Raw genomic sequence first — 22,205 nt, 5'->3', positions numbered from 1 at the left:
CAGTAAACAGGATAGGTGAGAAGCACTTATTTCTAAGAATTCCTAGGAAACAAATATTTTTCTTTTCTTAACAGATCATCATCCTTCCAGCCACATATATAATACATAATATATAAAACGTATAATATATCTCAATACAGTATTTATATATTTACATATATATTTTCCACTCAGGAGTCTCTTTTTCTAATTCTACCGTATCCTTTTGAACATACAATAATCTTTTCCACAGATTATTATGCTCTGACCAAGGTGGAAACTATAGTAACAGTTAACCTTCATGGATGTATTTTCTCATTTACAACAAATGATTCCTTTTTTACTCATTAATTTTCTCTTTTGAGGCTCATGATGAAGAAAAAGAGAAGGATGGGAGAAATTAAATATAATGATTTCACATATGCTCTGGGTTGTGTGAGTTCATTCAGTTGGACTTAGATCAGCTTGCTGCTGCCTTTAAAGACACTTGGTCCACATGTCACAGTAGAACCATTTTACAAGAAGAGTCAGGAAGGCAGACAGAGACTGTGAGTACCTAGCATTAGCCTGAAAAGACCACCCGTTCACTTAAAGCGTGTTTTCTTGGAGCTAGCCCTTCCTTGGAAATGACTTCCAGAATCACCGAGGAACGCGCACCTTATCGTTTTACAGTCTCGACTTGTTCCCGACCCATTAAACAAATACTCAGTGTGGATGTTTTCCTTACTCAATAGGATTAGTTTCAGATAACGTTTGGCTGGCCCCACAAATGTAAACAGCCTTAAAATATGTAGAATTGCCTTTCCTGAGAATAATGGAAAAAGAGTATGGTCCCGGCACACATTTGAAGAATGGCCTGAGTGGTAACCATGTGATAGGAGGTAGCATGATTTTCAAGAAGGAGGAGGAGGAGGAGGAGGAGGAGGAGGAGGAGGACAAAAAGGGGAAGGAGGAGGATAGAGAGAGAGAGAAGGAGGGAGAGGAGAACATTAAGAAATACCTTTTGTATTTGGGATGCTGATCTATTAGATATGAAATCTCTGATTGAAAGCTCCACCTGTAATAGCAGCATGAAGGCAGAGGATGAGTTGGCTGAAATGTTCCGACAGCCATGAGATGTCACCTTATTGTGTGCAAATGTGTTGGCTTTGAGATTCTTGGGAGAGCTAGGCTGAGGGATTTCTACACTAGATTGACTAGGGCTTTTTCTTTCTTTCTTTTCAACTTCTAGTGGGAATAATGTGGTCTTGGTAAGTAAGTTTTCATTAGAATAGAAATGACTTGGATTCTTAAAAAAAGAAGAATAGATTTGTTTCTTGGTTCATTCTGGTTGGGAAGGTGGGGGATGGGAGAAACGCCGCCAGGCAAAGGCTGGGTTCAACTGAATTCAGTCAGCTTATCCATCTATAGTAAAGGTCTTGGAAGCGACAGAGTGTCATGGGACAGTGAGAATAGGACCACCAGAATTAGGGAAGTCTGCTTTCGATCTTGGTTCCATCCTGGTGGTCCTGTAGGATCTTGAGAAAACTCCAAAGCTACCTTACAAACTCTTAGAGGGTTCTGTGGTTCCCAAAGGAATTGATGGATATGAGGTATCTAGAGAACTCAGTGTCTGGTGCAAAGTGGGCACTCAGGCAAGTAGAAGCCGATTACAGCCAGGGTATATGCAGGCAGATACTGTATTACACTGTGTGCAATAACTACCCTCGAAGTATCCCTATGTGGACACGATGGCACAGATGAAGCCCCAAAGACTCCCTGTAGGAAGAGGTTAACATCGTCTCTACCCACTTGGATGATATGATACTGAGCTGGATTGTGTTTTCTGATGTTAGCTTTTGGGATTCGCTACCAACCATTTGGGTTTCCAAGGAGATGCTCAGACAGTTTCCTCACAGACTCTTCACTAGGGATGAGCTGAACAAGGCACAGAGCTTTCCAAAGCTTAGGAGAAAGCAATCAGAAGCACTCCAGATCTAGGGCCAGAAGCCACCGTAACTTAATGGCCAGCGAACAAGTGCTACAGTTGGCAAAGTTGGTTACTTTGAAGCCAAACCATGAAGCTCTTTCTGCACTAACCAGCATGATTAGGCGAGGAGTCCTGACATAGCAAGAAGCCAAAGTAAAACATTTTATGAGCCAAAGGACTCATGTGAGGTGGCTAAATAACAAATGGGAAATTGGTAATGGGCGCAAAAGGAGGGTAATGTTTTACGTGGTCACCACACCCACCACTGACAGGATATAAAGCTCCAAAGAGGACCAGGTCTTATACCAGACACAGGATATCAGGCCTAGAAGCTGACTCTTGTAAATCTGCTCCCTCCAGCACCATGTCATACAACTGCTGCCTGCCCGCCCTGAGCTGCCGCACCAGCTGCTCCTCCAGGCCCTGCGTGCCCCCCAGCTGCCATGGCTGCACCCTGCCCGGAGCCTGCAACATCCCCGCCAATGTGGGCAACTGCAATTGGTTCTGTGAGGGCTCCTTCAATGGCAATGAGAAGGAGACCATGCAGTTCCTGAATGACCGCCTGGCCTCCTACCTGGAGAAGGTGAGGCAGCTGGAGAGAGAGAATGCAGAGCTGGAAAGCAGGATCCAGGAGAGGAGCCAGCAGCAGGACCCCCTGGTGTGCCCCGCCTACCAGGCCTACTTCAGGACCATTGAGGAGCTGCAGCAGAAGGTGAGGGGGTGGGCATCGTAGTGACAGTTTATTTATTCAAGTTGAGCATAGTGCTGTCTGAACAGGGCTGAGGGTGTTTACAGATAATGTTGGCCTATCCCGGGTCTGAAGTGAGAAGGTTTTGGAAATCCATTTGTGAGTCAATCACGGTAATGGAATTATCTGGATTCAGCATTAGTGCCCAATTAGCCAGAGTATCCTAACATGCTTGTCCCAAACTAGAATAAGTCATTAAAAAAAAAAGTTTCTTATGATGTTTCTTTCTTGCTCTAGGACCAATTATAACATTAAAAAGTACTATGCACCTGAGTTAGCTTTTCGAGCTAAAGGATTTCTATACGAGTCCTCAAATAGTTAAAGCATTTTAAACTTGTAGCAAGTATAGTAAAAGACAGTTTTGGTAAACCAGGAGCTCCACTAACACACACACACACACACACACACACACACACACACACACACTAACACACACACACCATTCACTAGGACACTATGTAGGCAAATGGCATACAGGACAGACAGGAGTAGAGCCCACATAAAGGTGGGATATGGGAGGCTTCGCAAAATGTCGGTATCAGAGTGGAGTTTGAATGACAAGCAGGGATTGGTGTGTGTGTGTGTGTGTGTGTGTGTGTGTGTGTGTGTGTGTGTGTGTGTAGGTCAGAGGATAGCCTAATGTCAGTCCTAAGTGTTGTCCACCAATTTTTTTTTTCTGAAACAGAGAGACCCATTGGCTTGAACTTGTCAAGTAGGCTGGCTGTCAAGCCACAGGGCTCTGATTGGGATTATACATTTTTTTTTTAAACTTTAGTTCTAGGGAGTGAACTTGGGCCCTCATTTTGCAAAGCAAGCACTTTACCAACGGAACTGTCTCCCAGACCCCAACGAGTAGGAGTTTATATCAGATTGTGTAAGCCATTGGTTCCTGGAGGGAACTATCTGTCCACCGCCCTATAGTCCTGACAAAGTAAACGTCAGAAAGGAGTAGTATGATTGGAGTGTCCTTATTTGTTTAACTCACATTTGGTGAGCATTAGGCAAAGTTCTAGGGTTGGGGTCAGGGGTAAAATGCTGAGTAAGAGATTCTCGCATCAGCGGGCGAGCACAGCCTAGTAGGGTAGAGAGATCTGGGGGAGAGCAAGCACAGCAAAGCCCTGCTGTGGGAAAAGTGTACATGGGAGGTGTGGACAGGGGGCAGCAGGATTCCAACAGAGGAGGTGTGAGAGGATAAGGAATTCATCCTGTATGTCTGGGATGTGCCTAATTTTAGTATCCCAGGGATGCTCTCCCTTCTAAGTGTAGAGGGAACACTGGTCACATGACCTGAGGCTTGATCACCCAGCAGACTCAGTTTCTACAGGAAGTCTAGAGACAGCCCTAGAAGAGTGGAAATCATGACTGCACTCATTGGCTGTGGGTGAAAGAACACTGGCATTCAAACCACACGCTTCCTTTCCGGCATCCGTGTTACATTCTATCCCAGCACTTTGAGGCCTGCTTTACCACCGATGGGAAGATCTGAAAGGATATGGGAGCAATTGGGAAGAAATAATGTATCTCATGTCACAATCAATCCTCTGCAGATTCTCTGTGGCAAGTCCGAGAACGCCAGGCTGGTGGTGCAGATCGACAACGCCAAGCTGGCTGCTGATGACTTCAGGACCAAGTAAGACACCCGTAGTGACCAGAACAGCCCAAGGAGAGGGTGAATTGCAAAGTGATGGCTCTTTGTTCTGAGGATGTGCCAGAGAGCTCACAAGTGCTCTTGCGACTTGGGTTAAAGTTAGATTAAAAGCCAAGGACTCTTCACTGAGAGCTGAGGGGTCTGTGCTTCAAGTTCAGCTTGAAGAAGTGTAAGAGACCATTCATTCTTTACCCTTTTGAACTCAACACTCTGACTTTAAAAGCAACTTTCATATTGGCCTTACCATACACATTAGTTGTTACCAATGCAACCAAAAGGAGAATTAAGCCATAAAAAATAGAAGGCAAAAGCCCCCCTTTTTCAGTGAATTATCAGTATTTTCAGGTATGATTGTGCTCATAATACTATTTTGATATTTTATAGAGTTAATAATAGGATTTCACTCATATAGCTCCTTCATCTTCAGGCCAACACGATGAAGTTTTAGTTCTGTCTTCATTTTACAAACAAGGCTCAGGGAGGGTAATGAATCCATCCCCAGCCGTTTAATGGCAAGGCTCTATCTGAGGGACTTTGAATTTCATGACTCTCAGTGTAGTTGGAAAGGAAGGGAGATATGTTGTAGTAGAACAAGGAAGGGTAGCAATTCAAGAAGGTGAAGGCTATGCTTCCTTGACAGCAACTTGTGAGTGGATTCCTAGGACAATTGTAGTGAATGTGAATGGAACCACACACAGACAGGACACCCAACTTACCACAGTGATGCTGTTCTTTTACAACACTTAAAATGGACTGGCCTCAGAGTAGGACGAGTTTGACCAGGTTATCCAAACAGAAATGTTTCCTCTTTGATGCCTTCTGCCTTGTCTATGTGTGCAGGTATGAGTCGGAGCTGTCTCTGAGGCAGCTGGTGGAGTCAGATATCAACGGCCTGCGCAGGATCCTGGACGAGCTGACTCTGTGCAAGTCTGACCTGGAGGCTCAGGTGGAGTCCCTGAAGCAGGAGCTGCTGTGTCTCAAGCAGAACCACGAGGAGGTAAGAAAGTCCCAGCTACCAACATCTCAATACTGAGGGTACCACGATTCCTGAGCAGGGGAAGGGAAGCCTTGGTGGGCTAGATTAAAGCAACGTCTTTCTTAGTTGCTCAAAGGAAAGCTGAGAGATGATTGAGTGATAGGCCCAAGCTGATCTCTTTCCCAGGAAGAAGTATGGCCCTAGACTCACACGAATTTTGTTGTTTTCTGAATAGTTTTGAAATCAATGGTGAAGTTTAGAAAAGAGAGTGTTTTTGTGCTTTGCGAAGTCTAGGTGAATGGACTCCAAGCTAGTAGATGGATGGTTGGGTGTGTAGATAAATGGATGGGGAAAACATGGGAGACTAGTTTTAACAGGCAGGATATGATATCAGAGGACACAGAATGAGTGGACACCATTAACCTGTGTTTCTTCATATTCAAGTAGCAACAATTAAAAATCGCTTGTCACACTGGGCTTAGCACACAACGAATGCAAAATCAGAAGGAAATGATAGAATCTTGGAGTCCCAAGAAATATTGGCAACAACTTAACCAAGAATCTTCATACATAGATGAGGGAAGGACCTCAGACAGAGTCACCAGGGGTGATGTACATAAACTGGACTCAGGTTTTATAACTTCAAGTCAATGTTAAAATATTCTCTTTCCTCAAAATTGTGTCTACAGTCAACTTGCCTCTTAGAGACATCCATCCTTTCAAACCCTTTCGCATTCATCTTTTAAAAAGTGTGCTTTGTGTGTGCTTCTTAAAGTCCAAAGGTCTCCTTAGTTCTGAGGTCCGTGCTTTGCCTTCCCCACCAGGAAGTCAACACCCTGCGCTGCCAGCTTGGAGACCGCCTCAACGTCGAGGTGGACGCTGCTCCCACTGTGGACCTGAACCGTGTGCTCAATGAGACCAGGTGTCAGTACGAGGCCCTGGTGGAAACCAACCGCCGGGAAGTGGAGGAATGGTTCACCACACAGGTGGGCATTGAGCTCATGGTCACTCAGGAACCGAGTCCCCAAGGACTGTAGGGCAGGGTCTGATCCTGTCCCTCCCCTTGCCTCTTGCAGACTGAGGAGCTGAACAAGCAGGTGGTGTCCAGCTCAGAGCAGCTGCAGTCCTGCCAGGCCGAGATCATCGAGCTGAGACGCACAGTCAATGCCCTGGAGATCGAGCTGCAGGCCCAGCACAACCTGGTGTGTAGTGTCCAGACCTGCGGCTGAGCAGTGTGGAGTGGGGAGGAGAGTCACTGGGGTGTCTTTGGGGTCTCTCTCTCTCTCTCTCTCTTTCTCTCTTTCTCTCTTTCTCTCTTTCTCTTTCTCTCTCTCACTTCTTATCTCTTGAAGCCTGTGACTTCTTTGGAAGGCCATGCAGGACCCTTGAGAGGGAACAGCTCTGTAACAGCCTTCGTCTTCTTCCCCACAGAGAAACTCTCTGGAGAACACCCTGACAGAGAGTGAGGCTCGCTACAGCTCCCAGCTATCCCAGGTGCAGTGCCTGATCACCAACGTGGAGTCCCAGCTTGGTGAGATCCGGGCTGACCTGGAGCGTCAGAACCAGGAGTACCAGGTGCTGCTGGACATCCGGGCCAGGCTGGAGTGTGAGATCAACACATACAGGGGTCTGCTGGAGAACGAGGACTGCAAGTGAGTTGCTGGCACCATGAGGCACACTCAGAGTGCCTTAAGAACAATACAGGGACTTTGCAAGTGAAGTTCAGATACCAGGATATCTCTAGAGACCAGTATAAGGTACTTGTCAGTACTAACTGGGCTAAAGATATTTTTCTCTCTGGAAGATAGTGACAAGGTGACTGTATTCCCCATTGGCGATTCTTTGACTGCTGTGTCTTCCTGGATGGGTTCTGACATGCAAAGGAGATAGAAAACTCAGGCGACCATTGTTTGATTAAACTAAAACTCTAGGTCCACTGTTTTTTTTTTTTAAACTCTTGTTAAAAATCACCTGAGAGAAGGAACTTAATCCAATAAGGCAATCTTCTAGTGCATTCGAGCATCTCTAAGGAGAGGGCTCAACACACAGTAGATCAGGCCACGTGCCAGCTCAGGCAGCCTATTTAGAAGCACGATTCTCTTGCAAAGTTTGCATCCATGGGGTGGATATCACCAATCCCGGTTTCTAGGTTGGAGGTAGAGGCTTAGAGGTCGAAGTGACTCCCCTGTGTTATTCAGAAGGCTGGACTCCATTGCTAGTATTGTAATTCTCTTCTATGACTGTCTCTGAACTCTGTAGAGGGAGTGAACGGAACAAAGTGTGCTCTGTAAATAAGGGAATGGGCTTCTTGCCTTTAGGCAACTCTGCTTTCCAAGAACTCACTTTCTCATGCTGACTGTAATGATCCTGTGTTCTAGGCTGCCCTGCAACCCCTGTGCCACCACCAATGCCTGTGACAAGCCCATTGGACCCTGTGTCACAAATCCTTGTGTCACACGCCCCCGATGTGGACCCTGCGGTACCTTTGGCTGCTAAATACCCTGAGACCAGCAGGAGGATTGCATGAAGTCAGAAAGAAAGCTGGTGGATCAGCTCAGCCTCTTTGAATCCACATCCAGCACCTTAGGGATCATGGTCTGGAAGAAGAACAAAGGCCCTAGTGCTGTGGTCTGTCTCTGAGTCCAGGCCCACTGGGCCATCTTCATCCAGGGCTTCTCTGTGATCACCCCCGCTCCTGTTCTGGTGGTTTAAGAGGTCTGAGCTGTGAAGGGGCCACACAAGGTATTTTGTGGTTCTCGATGCTTCTTCTACCCCTTCTTGCAGTTTTCCAAAAACCTAATAAATTTTCCTCTTGCAAACAGATATGAGTTTCCCTTGTATTCATCTTTTTTCACAGTGTTTGTTCTCTGTGGGACTCTTATGAAGACACATGAATGCAGAAGGGGGGCTTGATAGTTTAACCAACCCTGTCCTAATGTTCATCAGACACAGTTAGTGCCAGCATCCATGTAGGCTCGCACTAAACGGCAGAACACTCTCCCCTCCAATATTCCTGAATTATTACTAAAACCTATATTCCACCAGACCCAGGCCTGTAGCCTTCCTGGGCCACAATCTTTGACCCTTACATGTTGGCAGTCTCTCTGTTTCTCTGTCCTCAAGCCTGATCCCTCCGCTTCCCCACCATTGCACCACTCAATCCCTCTTCTTCCCATTATTCCCTTGCATCCCGTCTCTGACTCCCTGCCCAGCTATGGGCTGCTGGCAACTTTGTTTACCAATTAGAACCAGCTGGGGCAGGGACCCTCAGCATCTCACATGCAGGATTTGTGTGCAATTTGGAGACCCATAATGCAAGCATTAGCCTGAACCCATAGCACTGTGTCTATAGATTTACCCACTCTAGGTATCTCAAACTCTAAACCGTCACGTGTGTCTTTCACTTTGACCCATAGGCCTTAGGAATTAGAATTCCCCAGGAATCTCACGCTGAGAAAAGAGAGATCCTAAAGCTAGAGGGGAATATTTTCTCTCTTGGAAGAGGTTATATATTTCTAGCGGAAGAGTAGAACCAAAACAAAGATGGGTAATGGGTAGGACTACACTTTGACCCACACTACCTAGATGTGCATAATACCAGACCTCTACTTAGATTTGGGCTTCAGAACCCCAAAGAAAGTCTTGGGGTACATTATTAGATCTCCTTGTTTCTCTTCCCAGTGTGGACATTGAATGACTCTTTCTTTTGCTTTTCTCTAGCAATATGACTGTTTTTGTGGGTTTTACTGAAGATGGGTGGTTGAAATTGGCTTATTGTCACACAGGCTGGCTGTGACCCCAAGTCCGGTAACAATATGAGTAGATACACAGGATAGACACATGATACTCTGTGATTAGCTTCTTTTGCATAAATCGTGTCTTTAGATTCACCCATCCTCTAGCAAGCAACATGTACTGTGAATATTGCACTTCGGGATTTTTTTTTCATTCTTTTTTGTTTCTAAGGTAGCATTGCCTTACATCTTTGTGTTCAAGTTTTAGGGTGGACATGCTTTTTTTCCCCTCTCTCCCTCCCTCTTCCTTCTTTCTGTGTGTGATGTGTGCTTTGTGTATGTTTGTGGCACGTGTGTGTGTGTGTGTGTGTGTGTGTGTGTGCGCGCGCACACATGCTCACACAGAGGTATGCAGCCCATATGTGCACTTATGGAATGCAGAAGACAGTGCTGCCTGTTTTCTTTTGCTCTCCACTTTATTTCTGAAGACGTGGTCTCTTGTTGAACCTAGAGCCTGCTGATTTGCTTAGACTGGCCAATGACAGTCTGGAATCCTTCTGTTTATACATCCTAGTTCTGGGATTCCAAGCACGAGCCAACCACCAGCTGCTTTATGTGGGTGCTGGGGATCCGAACTCAGATTCTCACTTAGCAAGTGCTCTACCAAGGAGGCACCTCCTCATACCATATTTGTTATTTTGAGACAGAGTCTTATCCTGCAGCCTAGGCTGCTTGGCACTCACTATATAGCTTAGGCTGGCCTCCAACTCATGGCCATTCTATTGCCTCAAACTTCCAAGTCCTGGGGCTTCCTATGCGACTTACCACCCCTGGTTGGGCATATATTTTCAGCTACTTTGGGTATAGGTACACGGGAATAAAATTGCTAGGTTATGTCATAACTGCACACTTCCAAAAGCTGAGTGGTTGCTAGACCTGTCTCTGTGCTAGTTGACATTCTCCCTGACTGAAGGAGAGGCCTCCAGCCTCTGCATGTTCCCACAAACACCTGCGTTTTTCCATATTGCAAAACAACAACAGAAACACAGGTCATCCCAGTGCACGCGAAGTAGCATTCGCTGTGGTTTTGGTTTGCATTGCTGTGATGACTCACAGGATCACCCTTCTTCTCATGTGTGTGCAGGCTGTTTGCAGATCTTTGGAGATGTGTTTACTCAGATCCATTGCCTCGGCTTTAAAGCCTGGCTCACTTCTCTTTTAAGTCGTAGGTGTACTTTTAAAGGTCGGGACACAGGACGCATATCCAGCAGATGATTTATTCATGTCCTTCCTATCAAAAACATTTCCCTTTCTCACTTTCTTGGAGGACACAAAGTCTGTTTGCTACAGAAGAGTTTCGAATCCTGAAGTCCAATCTAATTTACAGGAATCTTGAACTCCATCTAATTTTACTTAGAACAATTTTAAATTATTTTCAATTGTGTGTGTGCATTTGCGTGTGTGCACATGCACACGTGTGCATACAAGCACTCACGTAGAAGCTAGAAGTGGGTGTCAGATCCTCTAGAGCTGGAATTCAGGTGGTTGTGAGCCTCCCGAGGTGGGAACTGGGAGCTGATTGGGGTCCTCCAGAAGAGCAGGAGGTGATCTCAATTGCTACATCATCTCTGGTGTCCCCTCCGGCGTCCCCCCTTTTACTTTTATCATTTGTGATATTTGAGACATATGTTAAAAATATTTCTTTTTGTTCCTTTATTTATTTTTTTACTTCACAGGTCTCTCTGTGTAGCCCTGGCTGTCCTGGAACTTACTATGTAGACCAGACTGGCCTTGAGCTCACAGAGAACCACCTGCCTCTGCCTCCTCCTGAGCACTGGGATTAAAGGATTAAAGGCGCGCACCCCGGTGCCTGGCAAGAAACTTTCTTTCCTAATCCAAGATTGAGAAGGCTTCCTCCTACCTTACCCTCACATTTTCTAGGGTTTTTTTTCCCCCCGGAGTTCTTACTGTTAGCCTCCGAGACAGCATCTTTCTGCATATCCTAGTCGGAACTCAAACTCGTCATCTTCCTTCGACCTCACGAGTACTGCGGTTGTAGGAATGCGTAGGAATGTGTGACGTGACCAAAGGTGGAGCTCTACTTTTCTGCGCGTGGATGCCCCGTTACTTTGACACTGCTCATCAAAAGCAGCGTCTTTCCTCTATTAGTCTCACTGGAACCCACACTGAAGAGCTTTGCGGGAAGGTTTAAAGCCAGCACGTGTGACTCCTCCAGTGCTCTGTTCTCTTTTGAAGATTACTTCGGTGATTTGACTCCATTCCCACGTGAATTTTTGAGCCATCTTGCCAATAGCTATGCCTAAGCTAGCTGGGACTTTGTTGGGCCTTGTGTTGAAATTTAAAGTCAGTTGCAGGATACTGTCATCTGCATTGTGCCTGTATAACTTGCTGTGACAAATTACTCTACAAAGGTAACTTGAGGATGGAATAGTTTTGATGCATAGTTCCAGAGGGGCAGCTCATCATGGCAAAGGGAAGGGATGTGGCAAGGGCAGAATGTAGCTAGAGACCTTGTTGTCCCAGTGAGGAAACAGACCATGATGAATAGTTGTGTCCCATCTTCTGTCCTCTTTTTATTCAGCCTAGGGTTCCAGTGCATGCAACTATGTCACAGGAAAGTCTTTTCAACTCATTTAACTTTAGGTAATTCTTCACAGACATGCCTAGAGATTTGTTTCTAGGTGATACCATCTTGGTTGTTGTATCCATGAGGATATCTTACCCACCACCCTGAGGTATGGGAGGGAGAAGGGGTGGACCATTCCTTGGCCATCCTGCCTGGGTCCAATGTGTAGGAAACTGGTGGTGGGTGAAGGAAGGGTCAGGTTGTGCAGAATAGAATTTGCTGATGTGTCTTGGCTGTTGAGATGAATTGGGACTGCCACTCAATGCCAGGCCCACGATGCTTAGGGAAAGCAGAACTGTGAAGAACAGGCACAGTCCCTTATTCAGACACTAGACTCTCCCGATTCTCTTACAACGGGGCTAAACAAGGGCGTTCAGACGCTAAAATCCCTTGATGCTCTCACAACATTTCTATGAGCATTTTGAGCCCATGCGTCTTAGTATTTTTTTGTAAACCTTTTCATTAAGGATGTTGATTTTCTTTACCAATTTTGAGTGGCTTAACAAATGTCTTCCAGAAGGAAGACTATCCTTGAGTTCTTTATAACATCATTCTGGACTCCTTTCTGCAGATCTTGGACTTCCATAGCTTCTCTCTCATTTCCTCTTCAATGTTTCTGCTTTTAGACCTGTTTGTGCTGTAGGCTGACGATTTCTTCATCTGTGATTTCTAATTCAGTTATTATCCTTCCACCTCTATTTAATCTAATGTTTAATAAGTCTGTTGGGCTTTAAAATTGATGCTAGTCTTTTAGAAATAAGGATGTTTTAGTATTTATTTTAAATTAGATTTAGCTTTAAATTTTTTTTGTTTTAGAAATAAATAATTTGAATGTGTGTGTGTGTGTGTGTGTGTGTGTGTGTGTGTGTGTGTGTACTCATGTGGGTTCACAGGCCACTGCGCACATGGGGAGGTCAAATGATGACATATGGAGTCACTTCTCTTCTTCCAACATGTGGGTTCCCGGGTTGGGCCTTAGGCCTTGGCAGCAAAGCTTTATCCACTCAGCCATCTCACTGGCCTCAGTAAATGCAATTTAAAGAAAGATATTTGGATTTATTAAAAATAGTAGCCAGTCATTAAGGCTAATAGTACTTTGACTCATAAAATCACACCCGAACACATAAAAAAAGAAAGAAAGAAAAAATGGTGGGTGTGGAAACGTATATTCTACATCTTAATACAAGGATACGCAGAACACTCTGCCAGAAATCCAACAAAATGAGCAACCAACTCCAGACACCCGCAAAAACTATTTAGAGATCCTTTCAATTGTATACAAGTGAGTTTGCCATCCAGAAGAAGAGAAAACCCAGATCAAAACCCAGAGCGAAGACTCCCGAAATTCTGTGAAGGCCTGCAGAGTGAATCTTAATAAAAACACAGTTGACAAATAATTGTGGTGCCTTTCCCTGCTGGGCGATCTTATTGACCCACCAGCTACTAATATTTATTAAAATTGTGTTTGTGGAGAGAGTTAAGTGTACTGCTGGGGAGTGGTACCAATTACCATTCTAAGTTACTTCTGACTGATTAGATGTAGTTCTATGCCGGCTAGGATATGGCTGCACCGACATTTATATGCGAGAAATATATTGTCAACTTAAAAAGAACATTTAAAACCAAGGAGATGTCAAGGAAATCTTGTATTGCTAGATTCTGTTAGTGCATCCTTAATTCATCAACAGACCATAACAATGGATACTGGTGGCCTTTGAAGTCCCCCTGTACATTTGATTTCTGGTTCCAGGAAATGTCAGGTCAGACTCTTTTGAAATTTTTCATCATTTCTGCAGCATGGTGATGGGGCTGGGGACGCAGTGAGGATCAGTGGGCTGATTAGGTTCTAATGATAGGATCCAGAACAACCATTTTTCTATTCTGAGCCTCAGTTTCCCCATTGGTAAACAAGGGCCACGTAGACAAGAAGATTACAAGACCCTGATATCCCTTTGTTCCAAGATCTCCTCTCTTTGGACCATTTTGGCATTTAGGGTCTACACAAGAAGGTGGAAAAGAAGTCAGGCAGTTGAGGTGCAGCTGTAGCTGAACGGCTCGGATCTGTTGGGGAGCATCTCTCCCTGAGCTGCACTTTGTCCTCTGCTGTGAGGACAGTGGGAAGTCCTGCCTGGATGACGCATTGCTCTAGAGCTAAATGACTGAATCTCAAATCATGCTCTTCTTCACAGAGCCGAGGCGGTGTCTTATGCACGGGCAGTTTACACTGTTGTGCCTCTCGGATGACTGTTCCTAAATCACAAACTGTTATGAGTCATCGAGTTCAAACAAATGAAGCATCTCTGAACTGCTTCAAGGGCAATTATCTTTCAAGGTCCAACCATTGTGTAAAACTCTGATTCCCTGAGACCGAAGCTCATACGCTTTATCATCAAGTGTACAAATGTAGAAGGGAGGAAGTTCTCTAAGGAATGGACGTCTTACCTCTGCATGTTTGAAAACTCAGTTTACTGAAGTTTAGTGTGGATATTACTCTATAGACATGGGTCTTATACACAGTAGGCATACCAATGTGACACTAGGAAGGTCCTGACAACTTTTCCGTCTACTCGACACCCTCTCCGTGGTCCTGATTGTGCATGATCTTGCCGGTGTACTTGGACATTCTCACAAGGTGCATTCCATTCTCTGTCTCTGTCTCTGTCTCTGTCTCTGTCTCTGTCTCTGTCTCTGTCTGTCTGTCTGTCTGTCTGTCTGTCTCTGTACATGTGTGTATGGGCCAAAGGTCAATGTTGGGTCCCTTCCTCAGTTGTTTTCCACCCTAGTTTTTGAGACAGAGTCTTTCATTGCACCTGGAGCTCACCACCTGGCTAGGTTAGCTGTCCAGAGAGCTTCAGAGAGCTTCCGTGTTTATCTTTCCACTGTTGTGATTACAGCTGTGTGCTTCTGTACCTGCCTTCAAATGTAGGTGCTGGGGATCTGAATGATCTTCATGCTTGCGTAGCAAGCCCCTTCCTGACACCCATCTCGCTGGCCTGCATGGCCTCTTCTTTCATAAACCCTTCTCCCTGCTCATCCGTGCTGACATAAACTCACTCTTTTCATTGTTTCTTCCTTTGTCTCCACTTCTCTGGAATTTCCAAAGTCTGGCCCTCAGCTCTTGCTTTTCTCTCTCTATTCTTTCCCCTTTGCCCATCTCTATACTTCTCACACTTATACCCCAACCATGCCCACATCTGTCGTTAACATGCCTCCTGTGAACTCTATCCTTGGACTCCCTTTGTCCCCTTTTGCTGCTTGCCTGGACTGCTACAACAACCTCCTTGCTGGTCTGTCTGCTTCTAGCTTTTTATACAGGAAATGGTAACCATTTGTTGAAATGGTGCCTTAAAACTTTTGTCATACCTAAGACTCACATGGATGCTGATACCAGGGTGGTCCAAGTCTTCCCTGGGGACTGGCAGATATATATGTCTCTCGCCTCATTAGCAGCTTTGTCTTCTACCATTTCCCTTCGCTTCACTTACGTGGGTTCCTCTACCGTGCTGAATTTTCTTGCTGTGTTATGGTGCATGCCCCAGATCTCACCTGGACTTCCTGTTTTTTCTCCCTCTGTTTCTTAGACAGCACTTTGCACTGCCTCCCAGCACAGATCCATGTCTGTGAGCCTGCAATCTGGATGATGCTTGCTTTTCCCAACTTGCAAACCTCTCTACGCTACTTGTCACCTCCTGCTTCGGATATTTACTTCTTGTTCATGCCTTCATCTATTTGGCCCGCACTCACTCAATGTGTTCATCACGTAGCAAGGTCCTAGAACTGGGGCTCAAGGATGAATTTGAGCCCTGTCCTTTCTGTCAGAAGCTCAAACAGAGATAAAGGTACAAGTCAGGACAAAGTCATGCTCAAAGTTGAACAAAAGGAGTGCTCAGAGAGGAGATAAGACCTGACCAAAGAGGGTCAGATGGAAGCTGGGCTCTTTGTATAGTTGCAGTGCAAAATGATAAAAAAGAACAGACGCTGATGCTAGACTTGTAGCCACCTTCTACCTGCGACACTTGGTTTTGCTGTGTTCAAGCATTTGCCTTGAAGATGCCTATCGAGGGTTGGGAAGATCCAAGATTTGTGAAAAAAAATGCCAACCTGGACTGTCTGGGAACTGTACAGGCATCCAGCAAGTGGGAGTTCCCTCTGTCTGTAGCACGTGACCACCTTGCACTCCTTGAAGTGTCTAGTACCTTGCCTGGCAGGCCATGATGCTAGTGCTGTCTTGGGGGATGGTATCTACAAGCAGGGTCACAAAGAAGCTAGGGTGTCTTAGCCCCTGATTTTTTGTTTTGAAAACTGTGATTCTGACATTTGGAAATTGGATATAGGAAGAATTCTGCTTCTCTGCTTCATCAAGCAGGACCAGTGGCTCACTCAAGTGTCAGGGCCCTCACGGAGTAGCAGCACTGACCCTTGACCTACCACACCCTACTAATGAAGGCTGGGCCTTTCATGAGACCTATCCTTTGAAGTCATACCACCAAGCTCTTACCTCATGATGTACAGCATGGCAAGGAGTCCTGACTGAGGGAGAAGCCCAAGTAAAGCCTTTTATGAGGTGAGGGAGTCTTCTGAGGAAGCACAGCAAATGAATGGGGAGGCCTTTGACCATCACTAAATGAGCAAAGCCAAAAAAAAAAAAAAAAAAAAAAGAGAGGTCAACTTATATGTTCACACCCTCTTTGGAGTGAGTATAAATGCTCATCAGAGGAAGGGGACTCAGAGCTCTGAGGCTTGGAGGATTCACTCTGTGACTTCAGACCGGCACTTCAAATTCCTCCAACACCATGCCATACAACTGCTGCCTGCCCGCCCTGAGCTGCCGCACCAGCTGCTCCTCCAGGCCCTGCGTGCCCCCCAGCTGCCATGGCTGCACCCTGCCCGGGGCTTGCAACATCCCCGCCAATGTGGGCAACTGCAATTGGTTCTGTGAGGGCTCCTTCAATGGCAGTGAGAAGGAGACCATGCAGTTCCTGAATGACCGCCTGGCCTCCTACCTGGAGAAGGTGAGGCAGCTGGAGAGAGAGAATGCAGAGCTGGAAAGCAGGATCCAGGAGAGGAGCCAGCAGCAGGACCCCCTGGTGTGTCCCGCCTACCAGGCCTACTTCAGGACCATTGAGGAGCTGCAGCAGAAGGTGAGGGGATGGCCAACCACAGCATTTCTAGAAGGAAGTTGACAGGAGAATGCGTGAGACAGAATTGATGTGACCTCTTGGTGTGGTGGAAAATTCGATAGCCACACTTCCAGCTCTTTAAGCATGTTTTTCTTGTGGACTCTTCTATTTGCAGACTGGAGACTGTTAGTTTTGAATCTTGGCAGAAATTAGACTCAGTGGAAGTCATAGGAGTTTAGAGAACTCCCGACAATGGTTAAGAGTGGCCTGTGGGTGTTTCTGAGCTCGGAAAGTATTTCCTTGAAGTAAGAGAAAAGGACTGAGCTGAAGGAGGAAGTCACGTAGTAGGAAGGGCCATTATTTTTCTTTATTAACTTGGTTGGCATGGTGATGCTCTGACCTCTGGTGGACCTCTTCTGGGCACCTTACTACTCTGATCTCATTGTCTTGACCTGGATGCCCATGGGGTTCTTTCGGTGCACCATGTCCAGTGGGGAATCAGAGTATTTGGCTAAACCCAGAAATATTAGACACTAAATAAACATGGTCCCAAGCCATCGAGGATGACCTGGAGAACGGAACAGCCCCCATTGCCTAGGCCCCTGCGCTTGCTGCTTTACGTCTTCATCTTGCCAATTTGACTGAACGTTTATTAAGTTATGGAATATTTTTTAGCTTTTAGAGCCTTTCCAACCAAATATCAGTTGTTTTAAACGAACGCAAAATGTTTTTTGTATCAGCTACTTGATATTTCTTATTAAGAAAGGGGAAAAATAAGATCATCTTCTGATGCTTCTTTGTGCATTTGCATGCCTGCCTCCAGATTTAGTCCCTCAGATAATTTTTGAGCATTTATTGTACACAGCATTTAACAGACATGAAACATGATATGTCTTTTTTTTTAATTCTGATGTTTCCATGTAAACAAATCAACAGGATTTCTCTTGATGAAAAGAGCCACCACACTGCTCATTATACAATGTTTTATGATCTCTAGATCTTGTGTGGCAAATCTGAGAACGCCAGGCTGGTTGTGCAGATCGACAATGCCAAGCTGGCCTCTGATGACTTCAGGACCAAGTGAGTGGGTGGATCGGTGGGGCGTTGCTGGTCTCCACCTCTCTTCTCTCCGACCCCTTCCTCTGTTGTTCACACAGGCCAATGTTGATCAAGATTTCCTCTAGTAGTTTCTCCAAGATCCACACTCCCTCCTCTTCCCTCTTCCCCTTTGTAGAATAACATCTCCAGTCCCAACCTCAATACTATCAAACTATATGTCTGTGATTAGCATAGTTCTCTACTGTGTGCAAAACTCAGTCACGAGAATGTGGGAATACATTCATCCTGGAAGTCTCGGAAGTGTACAAACTCTTATCTCCTCAGATTCACTGTCTTTGTGAAAGTCATTAGCATGTACTTCCCTGCAGGATCTACTTCTGGATCTTGACAGCTTAAGTAGGAGACAGTTATAAAAACTCGTATCTGTCATTCCTAGTTATCCAACGAAGCAAACCAAAGCAGAGTTGGGGCCCGTTCCTACAGTCTGTCCCTGATTCTCCTGTGATTTTAGGTATGAGACAGAGCTCAGTCTGAGGCAGCTGGTGGAGTCAGACATTAACGGCCTGCGCAGGATCCTGGATGAGCTGACCCTCTGCAAGTCTGACCTGGAGGCTCAGGTGGAGTCCCTGAAGGAGGAGCTGCTGTGTCTCAAGCAGAACCACGAACAGGTGAAGTTTCCCAAAGTGAAGCGCACGGTTGGACTGGCCAGGACATGTCTTTAACTGCCACAGGCTGTCGGGAGAGCCCGTGGGTTGAGGCTCAATTAGCTCAGAAAGCTGTTCTCCAAACAAAAATGGATTTGTAGAGAATGACTAATCGTGATAGGAGATTAAGATTTTCAGCCAGAGGCAGGAACAAGAATAAAAGAAGTTGGCTAGCTCAGTCAGTAATGGGGAAAGGTCAGAGCTAAGGCAGCTGCTGGGAGAGTGTGTGTGGACACCATTGCAGACTATGATTCTCTGCTTTGAACGGCAAAGGGCAGGGTGGCTTAGGATGCCCAACAAGTGGGCTGAGATGGACTCAGAACACACTTCAGGGTGTGGTCCTTCACTGCCATACAAAATTCTTTCTGCTGTTTGTGCTGCTTGGAGGAAACACAGAACAATGTGTTCATCAGTCACCACCACCCAGGACACATAGGGTTGTAAACTACACGTGCTAGAACTCTGTATGTAGTGAGTCAATGCTAACCAAGAGCTTGATATGCACCAAATTTGTGCTAAGCACTTGAGAGCTTCAGAGGGGTGTGGGGGAGATGAGCAGTTTAAAGATTCTAGAACAGCGGTTCTCAACCTTTGGGTGGCGACCCCTTGGGGGGGTTGTTAAATAAACCTCTCAGAGGGATCACATAAGACCACCGGAAATATCAAATATTTACATTATGATTTATAACAGTAGCATAATTACAGTTATGAAGTAGCAATGAAAATAAATTTTATGTTTGGGGGGGGGGTCACCGCAACCTGAGGAACCGTATTAAAGGATCGCAGCATTAGGATGGTTGAGAAACATGGTTCTAGATGTTTCTAGAAGTTATATGGGAGTGTTAAAGATGAGATATAATTTAAATCTGTCTGATGGCTACCTAAGCCCAGAACCAAGTTCTGTTGGCTCCACAAAGAGGTCAATAGTAAAATGTGGAGATGATCGCTTTGTTTTCTTTGTGGTCAAACTTTGTCCAGGCTTAAGGAGAAAAACACTTACAGATATGGTGAGATGTTTCAGCAAGACCTCTGAACTGGCCTTTTAGGGAGAAGAATTGAAATGGTTGCCATGTCTCAGCTCTGATACGAAACTGCACTATCCCTCTGAATAAAAAGTGCTATGTTTAGCATGAAGGGCAGAATGAGGTATGGTCTGGAAGGGGAATCTGTCAGTCAGTGGCCATAGGGAAAAGGACGCTGGGAAAGAACGGAATGGAGATTGTGGAGTGATTCAGTGCACCAGGCACCCGACTGCATTCTCTCAAGGAGAGCCTCAAGGTCCTTTGTGATATTTTGAATTTCCCCCTTTCCCACACCAGGAAGTCAACACCCTGCGCTGCCAGCTTGGAGACCGCCTCAACGTGGAGGTGGATGCTGCTCCCACTGTGGACCTGAACCGGGTGCTCAATGAGACCAGGTGTCAGTACGAGGCCCTGGTGGAAACCAACCGCCGGGAAGTGGAGGAATGGTTCACCACACAGGTGGGCATTGAGTCTGTGGTCACTCAGGAACCGAGTCCCCAAGGACTGTAGGGCAGGGTCTGATCCTGTCCCTCCCCTTGCCTCTTGCAGACTGAGGAGCTGAACAAGCAGGTGGTGTCCAGCTCAGAGCAGCTGCAGTCCTGCCAGGCCGAGATCATCGAGCTGAGACGCACAGTCAATGCCCTGGAGATCGAGCTGCAGGCCCAGCACAACCTGGTGTGTAGTGTCCAGACCTGCTGCTGGGCAGTGTGGAGTGGGGAGGAGAGTCACTGGGGTGTCCTTGGGGCCTCTCTCTCTCTTCTTATCTCTTGAGGCCTGTGACTTCTTTGGAAGGCCATGCAGGACCCTTGAGAGGGAACAGCTCTGTGACAGCCTTTGCCTTCTCTCCCACAGAGAAACTCTCTGGAGAACACCCTGACAGAGAGTGAGGCTCGCTACAGCTCCCAGCTATCCCAGGTGCAGTGCCTGATCACCAACGTTGAGTCCCAGCTTGGTGAGATCCGGGCTGACCTGGAGCGGCAGAACCAGGAGTACCAGGTGCTGCTGGACATCCGGGCCAGGCTGGAGTGTGAGATCAACACATACAGGGGCCTGCTGGAGAGCGAGGACTGCAAGTGAGTACGGCTGAATGACTTTTCCTTGGGTGAGTTGTTTTCTTGGTGGGAATTAACTTATTCCTTCACACTTTTACCTGGAGACATCCAAAGGAAGGGTGCTAATCTGACTGTTTTTAGTATCTTTCTATATGTTGAACTCACTCTGCCCTAACTTGCTCCAATAATTTCTTGTTTTCAGTCTCCCCTGCAATCCCTGTGCCACAACCAATGCATGTGATAAGCCCATCGGGCCCTGTGTCTCTAACCCTTGTGTCACAAGACCTCGGTGTGGACCTTGCAACACTTTCATGCGGTAAAGATACCATCGCCAGAAGGGGGACAAAGATATGAGTTGCACCTTAACTCCACCTCATCTCAAGACCTTAAAAAGTGACCACACTGGACAAAGACAGACCGGTTCTTAGGGTCAGTTCCAGTCCATGATGTATTTTCTGGTTTGAGGAAATGCAAAGTCTGTCTTTGGAGGAATCTACGGTAGGGTCGAGTACCATCTACTCACACAAAGCCATATTTACATACTCAATGTTTCGCTTTACTAAAACACCTGACTGTGATTTGTAAATAATTCCATTGAGTGTGGGGGATCTGGCTGGCATGCTTTTGAAGCAGAACATGAGTGGGTGTAACCTTTTTTTGTTACACTTTTTGTCTTTTAAAGACAATACAAATCCTTTGTCTTCCCAATAAATTCTTATTCTGGCTTAAAAAAAAAATCTGTATTATCGGATTCACTCAATGGTAACCAGTTTTTTTCCCCACTAGGTGAAAGGTCCAGTCACCCCCATATATGTCTTGTGATTTCCTTCAAGGGAAAAGCCTCTCTCTGAGGTCACCCATGGCCAGACCCGCATTAAGAGAACAGAGAGAGGAGTTGGATCCAGGTCTAGGTGGTGTTAGTAACCATGGCCAAGGTTTGCCCATAGATGACATTTGTGTTGAGACCTGAAACCAGAGAGGGGACATCCAGAGGGAAAGAACATTCCAGGGAGACAGCAGGGATTAAGGGAGGGAACAAAGCTGTACCTTTGGAGCATGGGGGGAGGGGAGCAGTGTGCCTACAGCGGGGCAGAGTGGGGAGTGGTTGGCTGGAGGTGTGCAGGGATCATTGGTTCTGGGAGAAACTGATTATTTATTTATTTATTTACTCGTGTGTGTGTGTGTGTGTGTGTTATGTGTTATGTGTACGTGATATGTGTGGTATGTGGTGTGTATGTGTGTGTGTGTGCATGTAAGGAAGCCAGAAGTTGACACTAGACACCTTCCTCTGTCACTGTCCATGTTACTTGAGACAGTGTCTGCCAGTGAACGTAGGGCTCACCAGTTGACTAGACTCGTGGGCCTGCAAGTCCCGGGATCCTCCTGCCTCCCCCATCTCCCAGTGCTGGGTTTGCAGGCTCCACTGCATCTGGCTTTGTATGTGGGTCTTAGGGATTCCAATGCAAACCAGCAAGCACATGACAGACACAACTGTCCTCAGCCCCCTGATTTTATTTCAAGTACGAGAAGCACTCCAGGAGAGTCTA

At 46.1% G+C, this 22,205-nt stretch overlaps 2 protein-coding genes across 2 annotated transcripts; both read left to right on the top strand.

The window, feature by feature from the left end:
* The first annotated feature begins 2,312 nt into the window (after positions 1-2,312).
* Positions 2,313-8,143, top strand: Krt33b (keratin 33B). The gene is given in 7 exon segments (NM_001008819.2): positions 2,313-2,660; positions 4,244-4,326; positions 5,185-5,341; positions 6,145-6,306; positions 6,397-6,522; positions 6,752-6,972; positions 7,699-8,143. Coding segments are annotated over 7 exon segments (1,215 nt in total). The 3' UTR covers positions 7,817-8,143.
* An 8,285-nt stretch (positions 8,144-16,428) lies between these two features.
* Positions 16,429-21,385, top strand: Krt33a (keratin 33A). Its single transcript, NM_001008757.2, is given in 7 exon segments — positions 16,429-16,842; positions 17,819-17,901; positions 18,392-18,548; positions 19,904-20,065; positions 20,156-20,281; positions 20,459-20,679; positions 20,861-21,385. Coding segments are annotated over 7 exon segments (1,215 nt in total). The 5' UTR covers positions 16,429-16,494; the 3' UTR covers positions 20,979-21,385.
* The last annotated feature ends 820 nt before the right edge of the window (positions 21,386-22,205 follow it).

Source organism: Rattus norvegicus, chromosome 10 (genome assembly GCF_021556685.1).
Source record: "Rattus norvegicus strain SHRSP/BbbUtx chromosome 10, alternate assembly SHRSP_T2T, whole genome shotgun sequence".
Classification (NCBI taxonomy): domain Eukaryota; kingdom Metazoa; phylum Chordata; class Mammalia; order Rodentia; family Muridae; genus Rattus; species Rattus norvegicus.
The sequence above is the reverse complement of the archived record's forward strand: the minus strand, read 5'-3'. Positions and strand labels throughout refer to the sequence as shown.